General features: G+C 42.2%; 1 protein-coding gene and 1 long non-coding RNA gene across 2 annotated transcripts in view; both read right to left on the reverse strand.

The window, feature by feature from the left end:
• Positions 1-1,451: 1,451 nt before the first annotated feature.
• Positions 1,452-4,990, reverse strand: LOC147663034 (uncharacterized). The gene is made up of 2 exons (XR_015305441.1): positions 4,109-4,990; positions 1,452-3,750 (listed from the first exon to the last, which is right to left on the reverse strand). It is a non-coding gene; the product is annotated as an uncharacterized LOC147663034 (long non-coding RNA).
• Positions 4,991-5,722: 732 nt separating this feature from the next.
• LOC147663035 (sterol 26-hydroxylase, mitochondrial-like) overlaps positions 5,723-15,813 on the reverse strand; it is a 111,888-nt gene continuing 101,797 nt past the window's right edge. The window contains exons 7-8 of the mRNA XM_086950715.1: positions 8,099-8,299; positions 5,723-7,165 (exon numbers count right to left, since the gene is read on the reverse strand). Of these exons, the coding sequence (XP_086806841.1) occupies positions 7,040-7,165; positions 8,099-8,299 (327 nt within the window). The 3' untranslated portion in view covers positions 5,723-7,039. The remainder of the gene's footprint in view (positions 7,166-8,098; positions 8,300-15,813) is intronic.

Below are 15,813 nucleotides of genomic sequence, written 5' to 3' on the forward strand. Positions count from 1 at the left end.
CTTTTACCACGCATGCCTTTACATCGCAGTTTTTACAACGCATGATGTTACAACGCATGATGTTACAACGCATAGCGTTAAGGGGTGCTGGATAGTGAATAGTTTAATTTACTATTCCAACTCCAGTCCCCGTGGATAGTAGGGAAGGTGTTGGATAGTAAATGAAATCTATTCCCTCTATCCTAGAGCGCCCCCCAGCGCTATGCGTTGTAATGACATGCGTTGTAATAGTTGCGTCGTAAAGGCACTGCGTGGTAAAAGTTGCGTTGAAAATGCCTACCCCGATGTCCCTAACCTAAGTCTAGTACGAGGGAAGAAGTAAGTGTGGTGTAGCATAAGTTCAGTATTCTTTTGCCAAGAATCAATGCAAGATTTCTCTTAGGGTCTAATCAGCTCCGTACCTTGGTTTAGAATGAAGGAGGTCTGGTATCTCACTGTCTCAGGACTCGATTTCCCAACACCCCGCAAGGGGAGCTTGGAAACACTGGAGCTGGATTTCTCGGCAGGAGAAAAGACAGCGTTTCTCTTAGTGCGTCTGCTGGAGGGTCGGCTTCCTTCGGCACTTGCTGTAGCAGGATGCATCGGGCAAGTAGATAGTCGAACTGCTCCAAACCACCTAGTGTTTGCTAGGGCGAGTGTGGGTATATTTTTACCTTGAAGGTGCCAAGTTTGACGTAAAGGTGGACATAATAACGTCATCAAATAGTCTCAGTTCTTCGAAAGCTCCTTGAGTTCTTGGACAAATCAATATTCAAGCAAGGGGAAGTCCCTAGCTGCTGAAGCCGAGTTTTCCAAGAAATCGTTGTGGATTTTCGGAACTAGTGGAAGTAGCCATGCCGTATTTGGACTGCATCAGCTATGTCTAAATATGGTTATGATTTATATGCCTATATAAGGATATGGTGATTTATACCTATATAAGAACATGAATTGGGAAAATTACACTAGGGTCCTAAAATGCTACACAACAAAGACTCCTTCCAAGACATACAATAGTGAATACTAAACAAGCATTAGGTTTCGCCTATGTGATTAATAATACGTTTTTTTTGTTGTAAGCTGTAACTTGCTCAGTTTCAGAAAGTCTGTTAAAGTGTTATGACTTATGACTTATGTTAAAAGGGCAATTCATTGTGATGTTATTAGTGGTATTATAAAATGGGGAGATGGTAAATGGTGGGGGACAAAGATTAAAAAAAACACATGTACCTAAAATGTAGGCTGAAAGTGGTGCAGCTAAGGGAGAATAGGTAAAGGATGGATGAAAAACCATACAAGTACAGCGTAGACACTGCTTTTGCAAATTCAAAAAAACAAAATAACAATAGCTAAAGGAAACAGTGCTGTTTGGTTATTGTCTATGGTAAGGATAAACAAATACAAATTCTCCTTACATTTTTCAAAAGAGCATTTGAGCAGTTGTGCAATATAAGTAAAAGAAACACACAAAGTGAGATTATTGTTTTATTGAGATAGGAACTTTTTTTAATTACATATTTTATTACATATTTCTTACAAAGTCTTTTTTATTATTTTGCAGTGCACATTTGTTTTTTATTATTGTGAAAAAACTTAAGCATGAACATAAACTCCGAAACAATAATGAGCTTTCTCATTGGCATGGTGTTACTTATGGTTTCACAATTTTCTTTTTTTAAACAGTACACTGACATTTTCAATGATTGTGCCATATACTTCGAACTTTGCATGATGTAATAACTACTGTATTTGTTATGAGTCCCAGTGCCACTGCACCCACTTCACTATTAAAACAATTACCCTAGTGCATGTTAGATAACTGCACTTTATCTGTTTTAGGAATGAGCAGTTGCAATAATCTATATTATATAACAACCAAAATACAAGAGGCTGTTTGAACTACTTTGGACAAATCAAACCCTTAACTACGCATTAAAAGTATGTAAATAAATATGAATGCATTTTGCATCCACGGAAAGATGAAAGTCAACATTCTCACTATGAGGAAATAACTCCTGCTTCAGTTCACAGAATATTGCTAAATTACCACCTTGCTTATTTATATGGCCAAAGGAAAATTCTGCAAATTATTTACATGTTTTTGGTGCTTGAACAATACAATCTGCCCTGTAAAGTCCAGTTAAAAAAATAGGCCAGTCTCACCACCTAACTGCTTACTAAGCTAGATGCTTGCTGTCAAAAAAGTGGAGAACTCACACCAAAGAAGAAAAAATCTGTTTCTTTTTTTAAATTTAAAAGTATTCCAAAATAATAGATACCTTCTGCAAAAGAACAGCAGCACAAATCCCATAAGGTCACCAAAATGTCTTGCTCACAAAGACAATCTTTGACGCAATCGGACAACAATGCTCTTGAAACTATACAGCCTCTCTTCCCGGCCAGTAGAAGGAACAGCTGTATTCACAAAACTTGAGGAATACTTTTAGAACAGGCACTAAACCGTGTTTACAACCAAGTAATGTTATACAGAAACTGTTCCAATGGATAAAAGAGGTTAAACATCCCTTCGGAGCACCACGGAGCGTGCTCATGTAAAGCACTGTAATCACTTCATTCGGATTCACGATATATGATTTTCCAACAGCAAACACATATACCAGAAAAAAGTTGATTTTATTAGCGACAAACATATGACATAGAAAAAAATGCTATTTTATTAGCAAAACAATATTATAAAGAATGTGAAAATGTGTTAAATGTTCCACCCACTAAAGCAGAGTTAAACAAACACGTTTTAAATGCATGCAGCCAGTAAATGCTGTGCAGCCTTAATGTAAGAAAAAAAGTTCCACCACTTTTAGGCTGGTGCCACTGCACCTGCTGTACCATTCAAATCATAACCCTACTGCCTGCAACATAATTGCACTAGTGACTGTCTATTTGTAAAATATAGCAATAATCAGTGTTTAGTGGGGTGTCTAGGGCTTTTGGTCATGGTGCAGCTGCACTATTGAAATCATGGCCCTAGTGCCTGCTAGATAACAGCACTTATGACTGCCTGTTTAGTAGTAAAACATAACAATATTTGGTGTTGAGAGGAGTAATGACACCTTTTGGCCCTGGTGCCACTGCACCTGCTACACGATTCAAATCATGATCCTTTTGCCTGCAAGGTAACTACACTTGTGACTGTTTAGTAGTAAAATATAGCAATATTAGGTGTTTAGTGGTGTGCCTAGAGCTTTTGGTCTCGGTGTCACTGTGCCTGCTGCACCACTGTAATCAAACCTATTGCCTGCACAGTAACTGCACTTGTGACTGCCTGTTTAGTAGTAAAATACAGCAATATTTGGTGTTTAGAGGAGTTTGAAAAATGTTGGCCCCGGTGCCACTGCATCTGCTACACCATTCAAATCATGACCCTAGAGCCTACAAGACAACATTACTTGTGACTGCTTCTTTAGTAGTAAAATATAACAATATTTGGCGTTTAGAGGAGTTATGACAACTTTTGTCCCCAGTGCCACTGCACCATTTCAATCATGACCTTATTGCCTACTAGATAACTGCACTTTGGACTGTTTAGTAATAAAATTTAGCAATAATCTGTGTTTATTCAAGTCCCTAGAGATTTTGACCACGGTGCCACTGCATCTGCTGCACTATTCAAATAATGGCCCCTTTAAGTGCAAGATAATTGCAATTGTGACGGCAAGTTTGTAGTTAAATTGAGCAATATTAGGTGTTTAGAGGAGTTCTGACAATGTTTGGCCCACTGCCACTGCACCACCTAAATCATGACCCTGTTGTCTGCACTTGTGACTGCCTGTTTAGTTGTAAAATATTGCAATCATCAGTGTTTAGTGGGGTGCCGAGACCGTTTGATCCTGGTGCCACAGCACCTGCTGCACCATTGAAATCATGACCCTATTGCCTACTAGATAACTGCCTTTATGCCAGCACCAATTGGTGTTTAGTAGAATCCCTAGAGCTTTTGACCATGATGCTATTGAACCTGCTGCAGCATTCAAAACATGCCCCTATTAACTGCAATTGTGACTGCCTGTATAGTACTAAAATATAACAATATCAGGTGTTTAGAGGAGTTCTGACAACGTCTGCGCCGGATGCCACTGCGCCTGCTGCACCATTGTAAATATGATCATACTGCCTGCAAGATAACTGCATTTGTGACTGTCTGTTTTGTAGTAAAATATATACATATTTTGTATTTAGCAGAGTTTGACACCTTCTGCACCATTTAAATCATGACCCTAGATCTTGCAAGCTAACTGCACTTGTGACTCCCTGTTTGGTTGTAAAAAATAGTAAATAATCAGTGTTTAGTAGGGTGGCTAGAGCTTTTGGTCCCAGTGCCACTGCACATGCTGCACCCTTTGAAATTAGGACCCTAGTGCCTGCCCTTATGACTGCCTGTTTAGTAGTAAACAATTATCGATGTTTAGTGGGATCCCCAGAGCTTTTGACCGCGTTGCCACCAAACCTGGTGCACCATTCAAACCATGCCCCTTTTAACTGTAAGGCAATTGGAATTGTGACAACCTGTTTAGTCGTAAAATATTGCAATATTTGGTGTTTAGAGGAGATATGACAACTTCTGGCACTGGTGCAACTGCACCTGCTGCACCATTTCAATCATGAACCTATTGCCTGCAAGGTAACTGCAATTAGAATTGCCTGTTTATTAGTGAAATATAGAAATATTAGGTGTTTTATTGTTGTGCCTAGAGCTTTTGGTCCCGGTGTCAGTACACCCGCTGCACAACTGTAATCATAAACCTCGTGCCTGCGAGATAATGGCACTTGTGACTGTCTGTGTATTAGAAAGATTTAGTAAAAATCTGCGTTTAGTGGGGTCCCTCTGGCTTTTGGCCCTGCACCACTACACCTGCTGCACCATTTAAATCAAGCCCCCTTTAACTGAAATGTCATTTCAATTCTGACTGCCTATTTAACAATAAAAGATATCAATATTAAGTGCTTACACTGAAAGATAACAACATGTAAACAGTTTGCATCATAAGAACCCTCCGCCCCACCCGCCCCCCCCCCCCCCCCCCCCAAAAAAAAAGTTTGAACCTCCTACTCGGATGGGAATGATTAGTTAGGCCACGGGAAACTGATAAGAGAGACACAGAAGAGAGAGCAGGCTACAACCAATAGGAACAGAGGAAAGAAAACTGGCATGCATACAAACCAATAAAAAGTGAACGCAGGATGTAAGTCTCTTAAGATATGTTAAAAACAATAGATTTCACAAGCACAGCGCAAGAGGTGAAATCTAAAAAGACTGAATTAATGGAAGTGTCCAGCCCGATTTCTGGCTCCAATATCAGTCCTCCACATACAGACGCGCACAGGAGATCAAACCTGCCAAAGTCTGGTAGCGACAGGGAGAGCAGACAGAATTTGTTATATCACTTTGTTGAATAATTATTATAAATTCTGCTTTGAATTCAAATGCCGACTTCCACATTTGTGCCTCTGTTGACCTTTTGTGTGCAGAAAAGTGGTATTGCGTTTTTTAAGAGTCAATGCAACAATCTTTCACTAGTATTTAGTGGTGGTGGTCTTTTAGTTCTAATACACCATTAGTGGTTTTTAAAGAATTGTTACCATGACACTGGGAACACAAGGAGAGTGAAGAGCATAAGCTTGCTTCCCATTGTTACCTATTTGTGCTGACGGGACGATTGATTACAACTGAAAAAGTATTTTGTGTCATACACACTGCAATTTGCAAAAACACAGGGTTTGTGACCGTAAAATGACACCTGACTGGGAAACCCTTTTGTGACTGGGAAAAATCTTTTCTGAGTCGTGAAAGGCATTTTGCAAACTCGTTCTGAATTACGATAAAGAGGCACGTGAAAGGGGCATCTCCTATTTTTGGTGAAGTGCAATAACATATAATAGTGGTTTACAACTGCAATTTCAGTAGCAAAACACAGAAATGCTACTGCATCCTCAAAAGAAATATGATGTGAATAGGGGAGGATTGTCCTCATTAGACAGCATTAGAAAAGGGAAACTTTTTTTTTTTACAGAAGCAAATGTTTTTGTTTAAACTGTTAGCACTGATTGCATTAAAAAAACATCCCTTGTAGGTCACCATACATGTAATTTTAGCCAATCCCAGGGGATGGCAAAGCAAACTACCCAATTAAAATGAATTTATTAATCATTAATATTCATTGAGTAGGTCTCAATGTCTTGTGACTGGAGATTTTACAACACAAACAGTGTTTCTAACTAGGCCTGGGGAAAGTTTTTATTACATTGGAGTCATTTTTATTACATTGGAGTATTTGCCATAATAATGGCAACTTTGTGTAACAAAATCTACAGGAATTACGATGATTACGCCACATCCGTGAATGCAAGAATCTATTCCGGTAATTTTTTGAATGCAAGTAGCATTTTAGGTACATTTTTTACCTGAGTAGACCGTTCAGGTAATTTTTTAGCACCAAACTACAAGGCTTGTTTTAAGTGCGATCAACCTGAAATCAACTCAAAATTGAATTTTCGAGGTGAATTTTTTTCCAAACAGACCTTACTGGTAATTTGTCAGTGATAGATGCATCTTGGTACAATTGTATATTACGCAACAATTCTTTTTACGATTTATGCCCACCCCTATTTGTAAACTGTCTCTCTGTACATCTGGCCATTTGACACCAAGTCCTTAGGGGTCAAATCCTGTTTGGAGACACAGAGAACAACTCTACCAGACCATCACAGCTGGGAGGAAAATTCTGGGCAGGTTATCCAAAATTCTTGATGAAACTGAAGCTGAATATGTTTATTTTAGATATGTTCCATGTTTTGTGCTTTCACTTATCAGAGTAAGGATTTTTCTTAAAAAATAAATACCAGCAAGCTTCGGGGGGGCTCCGCGCATTCATTCGGATGAGAAAAGACAAAGCTAGACACCTTCAAAGTTTCAGTGTAGATCAGTTTTCTATGAAGGAATTTCTGTTAAACCCCTGAGAAAGTCTTTCAGCAAAGAATTAAGGCAGGTGCTGTTAGGGCCCCACTGGTTACAGGAGAATTCATAATGGCTGACTATGAATGGCTACTGCTCCTTGGTCCTCTGGATGAACTGTAGGTCAATCGGCCTGTCCGCCACCATGACGATGCGAGAGATGGCTTTCACGTCCACCCCTTTGGGGTCAGGTCTCACCTCGAACATCTGTATTATCTGCAGGATGAAACAGACACAACAGTGTTCAGCTGGAAGTGAACACTAGGGATTGCTCCAAATTTATGGCCTTTAGTTTCACATTGACAATAAAAAGACATACCTGGAGGCCTATTTATCCTCGCAGAGCCAGCTTAACACTAGAGTTAATAAGTTCATAGGAACATTCTCTCACCTTTGTCTTTCCAGAAAATTGTGAATTGTACTTCAAAAGCCCACTACTGGAGGAGATTTGAAAGATGGATGGATGTTTGAGACCCTGAGACAATAGCACACTAGGAGGTTTGAAGATACCCTGACAAGTTGTTGCCTCTCATAGGCTGGTAAATTTGGAAATGCTTAGAGTCAGTCAGACTCTGCCAATTTGTAAATGGGTCAATCCGCGTTTGGTTCTATGTACACAACGTAAGCACCATGTGTATGTGTGGGCATCTGGTCGGTGTACCTACAGCTGTTAATGTTTCACAGTGGAGCTGAGAGGGTTGAGACAAAGGGATCTACAATTCTGGAAGCAAGTTTATCAATCAGGAGACATTTGAGGGTATCATTTGGGGAAAGGTGGAAATGAAGATATGGGTCCTGGCAATTTATATTCTACAATAACCAGAGTGAAGGTAATGCAGGGGTCAAGTAAAAAGTGGACTATTAGCCCTTAAATAATTTGACATGCGTTTACTGAAGATACATTGAGGGTTTAATCCTATCCGAAGTCATACTCTTGGAACTAGTTATCTAAAGGAAAACTCATGACAATATGTGCTGTAGAAGGGCACATGCCACATAGAAAATATCCGAATGGGTCAATACTACCTCATCATACATTTTTGTCTGAGAAAACAACATTCCTCCAGCCTCAGGCAATATAAAGCTCTTTCAGATTCATTGTTTGGATGAGCCCGACATGGGTAATGAGAGTTTGATGGTTTAACTCACCCGAGAGAGGGCCAAGTGCATCTCCAGCTCCGCGATCCGCCGGCCAATGCAGGCTCGGACCCCGTACCCAAAGGGGATGGAGCTGAAAGGATGATGCTTCATGCCACCATCCCGCAGCCAGCGCTGGGGCAGGAACCGGTCTGGATCTGGAAAGTTGGTTGCATCTCTAGAGAGGGCAAAGTGGCACAGGGTGAACATTGTCTGTGGAAAGAAAGAACAGTGTGAGAGGGAGAACCCAGGCAAAATTATGAACTTTAAAATATATTCCTGCACAGCACTGCTAAGGTAAACAGATGCAGAGTTAGAAAAAGAACTCTAAACCCCCTATGTATGCTAACCATGCCAAATATTGGCGAGTGATATCTAGTAGTCGATGTTGCTGCAGATCCATATGTTTACATGAAACCTGTTCGGGCCATACCCCAAAGCCCATTGTGAAGGTTCTGATTTAGGCATGAGATTCAATAAAGACGTGTGGTTTGAGCTGTAGTTAAAGGCTGTTGCTTGCCCCATGTGACCAGAAGTCATGTCATCTCTGGTTACTTCCAACCTTCGTGGGTGCAGGAGTTCGAGTTTACCTATTGTATTGTAAGTCAGTTTGCCTGGCTTCCCTAGTGAGAAGTAGAACTCTGCTAAGCTTTACCACTGACCTAGATTGCCTTATAAAAAGTCCTTTGTGAGAGCTAGGCTAGCACATGCCAGCCTAGCGCCCACCTAGGACATACCTGCTCCTGGTCCTTCAACCAGACAAGGCCCTTTCAGACCCCACTCATCCCTGCCCATTTTCACTCATCACTCTCACTCATTTCTGTTGGTTTGCATATCACTTGTGCTCGCACTGTCAACAATTACTTGAGTTTGTTTGCCTCTTTGCTCTTTCTGCCCACTTCTCTCACCTCATTTGCTCTTTTTCTTCCATTTCTACCACTTTAGCTCTCTCTGGCCACTTTTTTAGCCTCTTTAGTCCTTTGTCGGCCAAAATCTTTGTCTTGTTGCTCCTTCTACCAGTTTCCCTTACCTCATTTGCTCTTTTTCTGCCCGGCACCTCCTAGGACCAACTTAATGAAGGCTGCACGCTGAAGACACACCAAAGGCAAGCGCATCTGCACCCATTCGCAACCTGCTCAAGGCCAGCGCCAGGCACTCTGTTCTCCTCCTAACCACAGTGGGCCTTCATGTTCTCAACCCTGGCCGCCGCTCACCGCACTGCTGCTGCACTGTGCAACAATAAATGAGCATTCTCCTGCACCTCATGACATTTCTCAGGTATCCCCAACACCCAACACTAGCCTCGCTCACACCAGTAGCACCCTCCGCCCCACTCTCACCTTCATATGGATCAGTCATCACCCACGTAACACTCCACAGCCTCATGCATGCTCTTCAACACCTGCTTACTTATCAAACATGCCACAGAGACATGAGACATGCACATCCCGGATCAGCTGTTCTTGACTGGAGCCTGGCTGAATCTGGCATCAGCCCTTGACATTGCTACAACCATCCCTACCAACTACAAGAATGCCAGGTAGGACCATCAGTACATGTCCGGTGACAAAGTCGCAATCATTTTCAAGGATGCCACCAGAGGCTTCACATCCTCCAGCTACATGGCATACCTTAGGTCAAAACTGCACATGACAAACAACTTCACCGTGCACAGAGACCTCATCCATAGATCACCAGGACCGTGCACCAACTTCGCCAGTGCCATCACAGGTTTCGCTGCAACCCTCAACATTGACTCCAGCTCCTTCATCCTTCTCAGAGAACTGAACATCCACAGATCCAAAGTCACAGCTCTGCTAGAAAACCTTTGAAATCTCAGGCCTCATCCAACACGTGACTGAACCCACACATTCTACCAGACATCTTCTGGACATGATTTTTACCTCTTTTAACAACATTGGAGTTGACAAGCTATCACCGATCAACTGGACAAGGTGTCCTTATCAGAGTCAGCATCCCCATCACACTCCACTATAGACTAGCCCCCACTGGACTTTCCCGCTGGAACAGGAACAGTATCCCAGAGAAAAACTGGATCACTGCTCTCACCACACTAGCCAAAACACACCAACAGCCTGCTGGAAACCATCAAAGGTGCAACAGCTAGATCACTGAATGAGCCGACACCTTGGCCGCCCTCAAATGCAGCAAAAGCAACAAAATCCAGACTGCAAGCCGGTTGGTACACAGAGGAACTCAGGATGAAAATGCATCATTTCAAACATCTAGAGCACATGAGAATGACTTTGGACATCGAATCTACCCTGAGATGCTACCACCAACAGATCCAGAACCCCATGCACACCACACGTGCAGACCGAATCAGCACCAGCACCAACAGCAGTAAAGAGATCTTCACCATTGTGAAAGATTTCCCCTCACCAACTACCACCTGCAACAACAAAATTCCCTCACAGGACCTCCGCAACACGCTCTCAGGATTCTTCAACAGTAAGATAACTTCAAAAAACAGCAACTTCATTCCTGAACAGGACCTCACAACTCAACTAGCCATTTCAACCAAAGAGGAAACCTTGACTACATGGCTTGCCATCACCACGGACAAGATTGTCCTCGCCATGAAGGCATTCCATTCTGGGGTCCTATCAGACCCATTCCCCATCATGCCTTCACCAGACGACTTCAACATATCTGTGAAGCATTCATACAGATCCTCAAAGCTTCTATTTCTAGAAAATGCCACAGTTCCCCTACTACTCAAGAAACTGTCCGCCAATGGGTCTACACTCACAAATTACAGACCTTAACTGGCCAAAATCTTAAAGAAACTCATCAAACGATGCCTCACCAACCACCTAAGCAACCACCAACACCACACAGTCAGACTTCAAACCCAACCACAGCACTGAAACAGCATTCATTGTCACTACAGATTAAATCCACATGAAACTGGGCAGGAGTAGCTGTGCGCTTTAGTACTTAATGTATTCATTCAGAAGATACAACAGTCCTCATCCTCGTTGACCTCTCTGCACTGCAGCATTCAACACAGTCTCCCATGCCTTCCTGATCCGACGCTTACACAAGATTGGAATCCAAGGACCTGCTCTTTGCTGGCTTTGCTCTTTCCTTACTGGCAAAACTCATAGCAGTAATCCTTGCCCCTTACTCTTACCTTTGCTCCTGGGACATCCACAACCTCATCTTTGGAGTTCCAAAAGGTTTGTCTCTCAGCCCTCTTAAATGTATACATGATCGCTCTAGCCAGTGTCATCCGCTCCCACGACATTGACGTCCTCTCCTATGCCGACGACATGCAACTCATACACTCCCTCTTGGATAAGACTCCCAAGACACAGCACAAGTTCAAGCCTGCATGACTAAAATCACCAACTGGACAAAGTCTAGCTGTCTCAAACTCAACAACGAAAAGACAGAAGTGATTTGCAGCAAGAACACCTCACCACAGGACTCCAACAGGTGGCTGACTGAACTAGGAACCACCCCCAGTACCCTTGCCAGGAACTTCAGGATCATCACAGACAGAAAATTGGATATTACCACACAACTCATCGGTGTCCCGGCATCCTGCTTCTCTCCCTTAAGATGCTGAGGAAAATATTCAAATCGCTCCTGAGCAACACCTACAAAACTCTTCAAATAACCACTCCTCAGCCTGCTCCTGACAAAGCTAGAATCACACAGTTTCAGCACCACAATACCCTCCCAGGTAACAGTGCACACTCAATTTAATTCAATTCAAATAAAGCTTTATTCGATTTTTACAAGGAAAATCATAAAAGCACATGTGATACAGCATAAAATGAGTACGAAGCTCAATCATAAAACATACAACATACAATTTTTAGAAAAAAGGTTAAAAATTGAGTTTGTGCAAATTATGGCTGACGGAGAACAGAAGACAGTTAGTTCATAGACGCTCTACACCTTACTGCAAATTTCAAAAAACTAATAGCTGCAATGATTGTAAGTTCATCTTCGAGCATGTATAGCTTAAGTAAGGCTGGCCTGCACTGTCTTAAGCCCCAAAGTTTAAAAAGTGGGAGAAGATGGTTCCTTCTACCCCAGTCATAAAATTTGCAAAATAAAATAACGTGAATGTTGGATTGCTTGGAAACATTGTCACAAGGACAGGCCACCAGGGTAGTCGACCAGTCGTTTACTGTGGGAAATGTTAGTAGACGGAATAGACAATCCGTCCTCATCCTTGTTAGCAACATTCTCGTATAGGTTGTGATAATCGGGGAGATGTAAGATGGGATGCCAGCATCATAAAGTAAGAGGTTGTGGTTGGCGATCAATGGTTTATTACCTTCAAGATAAGAACGCCTGTCTGAAAGTAAGCCTAGACAGCGAGCCTTGTGGTCCTTTTTTGAAATCGTTTGACACATTATGAGATTAATATACATATCGGCTAAATCCAGTGAGGTTATAAATTTCTGTACATAGGCGAGCCAGGGTATTTTTCTTGCGTTTGTTAAGGCCATACAATCCTTAATTACGTCCTGGTTTAACACCGTTTTTTCCGAGGACCATACTTTATGCCATAGCAGAATTGGTGCGGTTTTGATTGAGTCCGAGATATATACACGTGCTAGCTCATTATGGCAGACTGTGGTTGAAATGGATCGAGGAACAGCCAGCAAAAATCTTAAAAATGCATTCTCGCTGGTTTGGATCTCTCCACAGTCCGCCAGGCCCCAGATACCTGCTCCGTATGTTGCGGTAGAGACGCATTTGGCAGCAAATATGTCCAACAAAATCCTAACCGGTTTCCCACCTAGTTTCGTAGCAAATTTCTTCAGGGCTCCAATTTGTCTTATAAAAGCCAAATTTCGGGTGTGTACGGCATTCTTCCATGTGCCTGTGCTGCTAAAAAGTATGCCCAGGTAGGTGAAGGTTTTCGTGAGGCTGATCTTAGTTGCATCAATGAACGTATTGCAGGAGGTGTTCTTTTTGTTACTGCAACACATTGTGAAAGTTTTACTTACATTGATCTTAAGGCCTCTCGAGCCCATAAAGGTAGAAAAGGCAGTCAACGCTTTTTGAAGCCCTAATTGGGTCCTGGACATGGTAGCGGCGTCGTCCGCATATAAAAGAATTGGAACCGCAAGGCCATTTATTTTTGGATAGTCAACATCTAATTCGGCCAGGCAGTCGGCGACGCTGTTAATGTACAAATTAAAAAGAAATGGAGCAAGGATGCAGCCCTGCCTGACTCCCTTGTTAATAGGGAACTTGCTCGTGCAGGCTCCATCCTTACCATAGCGAACCTTGGCCCCTGCTCCTCGATAGAGTTCTTTTATGAAGGCTAAGATGTTAGGGTCAACGCCCATATTGATGAGGGTAGACCAGAGTAAGCTGTGGTTAAGGCAATCAAAAGCAGAGCTTAAGTCCACAAAAGTCATGTACATATTGCCCCTTTTTGCCAACACGTATTTGTCGATGATCAGAGCTAGATTTAAGCATTGTTCCACTGTCCCGAGACCAGAAACGAACCCATATTGAAATTTAGACAAGATGTTATTTTCCTGGGCCCATGTTTGTAATTGGTTCAACAGAACTCTACCGGCCACCTTCATCATGGAGTCCAATAAGGAAATTGGTCTATAACATTTTGGGTCCATTCTTTCACCTTATTTAAAGATGGGTGTAATGATCGCTTCTTGCCATGTTGCAGGGAATCCTTTGCGGGCATAAGAGTTGAGGACGTTTGTAAGAATAGGTGCCCATAGTTGAATGTTGTCTTTAAATAGATCTATAGGGATTCCATCTGGGCCGGGAGCTTTGGCATTAGAACTTTCAAGGATAGCCAGTTCCACTTCTGAATAAAGTGGATGGATAGTGGGAACGGCTCCGAGTTGTTGATTTGCGATTCATTGCTCTCCATTGGTTGTGTTACGAGATTAAGTGGTTCAATCCGGTCATCTAGTTTGTACAGTTCGGTAAAATGATTTATCCAAACTTCTTCCGTGATGGCAATTTCTATGCGGTCTGTTGACCTGTCGCTAAAAAAGGGGGCGTTGACCTCCCTCCAGAAAGCCGTATTGTCTCTTAAGGTGCTAGCTTTTAGCAGAGCTTCCCATGCCGCTGTTTTCAGTTCCCTTTTTCAGTTTTTAATTGCCTGTTTATAAGCGGCACGGGCGGATCTAATTTCCACCTGGTTTTTTGGAGTTTTGTTAAGGGTAGCCCTCAAAATGTTATGAGTGTTTGAACACTCATGGTCAAACCAACCACTGCTCTTGGAAGCGTTGCTTTTGTTATAAGTTCTAGTCAAGTTTTTTCTAATTTGCGAGGCAATTTGGTCAAAGGCAGAAATAATTTCTTGAGGATTGGGAGGGTGTTCTAAACAAGACCGAAAAAGATCAGGGCCAGTTTTGATCAGGTTTTCAAGAAATTTCAAGGTGTCAATTTTAGCCCATTTTATAGTGTATCCGTTTCTTGAGGAGAGAGAAATGGAATGTGAGTAGAGATTTTCTATGTTGCTCCTGGACTTAGTTCCGCTGGAAGGGGAATATATTTTAACACTAATGGGGTAATGATCGCTCAGAACCAGCTCCTCTCTGTTGGTTTCTAGGGCGTCGGCATGATGACTGTGAGATAAGAGAAAGAAATCTATTGTCGTGAGTGATCCCCTTCCATGAAAGGTGGGTTGAAAGTCAGTCGGGGGCACGGTTAAATCGTTGAAAAAGCCCAGATCCCATTCATGTAATAGATTGTTCAGTAGGGATCCCATGGTTGAATATTCGAAATGGGTAGTATGTTCTCCATTTGGGGCTCTTTGGTCACAGACCCTGGTTCCACTATATGGGCATAAGTGACAATTAAAATCGCCTAATATAATCAAGCGTCTGTCTAAGCAGGACCCCCCCATACCCTTCTTTATGAGTTTAGATAGAAACTATAAATTTTGATTGGTCATCTTTCTGTACGCTGTTATATAGGTTTATAATGAGAGAACTGACTGCCTCTTTCCCAGACATTTTAAAGGCCTGGAGTAAGCGACCAAAGGACTTTGTGCTGGAATCAGTTGGGGGGAGCTCAACTCGTTCTAATGATACGTTTAGTCTATTTGAGACATACAAGCAAAGACCTCCCGAAGGCCTACCTCTGCATGACTGGATGGATGGAGTGAAGTGTGAACTATAGCCGTCCAGATTTACAGGTGTCAGGTCCCAACATTCCTGAAACGCTAAGATGTCAAAAGTGTTTATGTGGTTCAGGAAGGTTGGGTCCCATTGAATTCTGGGATATGTAGTCCTGATTACAAAAAATGCAATAACGCGCCGAATACAAGTGAATTGTACACAGTCAAGTGTGCTGAATATTAATGGGATTCAAAGGAGGCAGGAAAGAGCCATGAGTTGCTGGTATAAATAAATGTACCTCCACATGTGTCATTCAGTTACACGTGCTTCTTTGAATAAGTTGTTTATCTCTTGAGGTGTGGGCACTCTCTATTTTCTCTTCATCTTGTTTGGGGATGGCACCCTCCCTAGGCACCTTATCAGTTTTTGTAGGGGAAGCTACTACTAAAGGTGGCGGCACTATCAAAGGTTGCGACTCAGTCAAGGTTAACGGTGTGGTTTGAGTGGGGCTAATCACCAGAGTAGGTGTTCTCTCCAAATCATCCATAGAGGCTTCCCCTAGGGAAAGATGAGTAACAGATAGGTCGACACTCATTGGGATAGTGTGGAGTTCTGCGCGAATTTCTTGCAGTAGTG

Source organism: Lissotriton vulgaris, unplaced genomic scaffold (genome assembly GCF_964263255.1).
Source record: "Lissotriton vulgaris unplaced genomic scaffold, aLisVul1.2 SCAFFOLD_3957, whole genome shotgun sequence".
Taxonomy (NCBI): Eukaryota; Metazoa; Chordata; class Amphibia; order Caudata; family Salamandridae; genus Lissotriton; species Lissotriton vulgaris.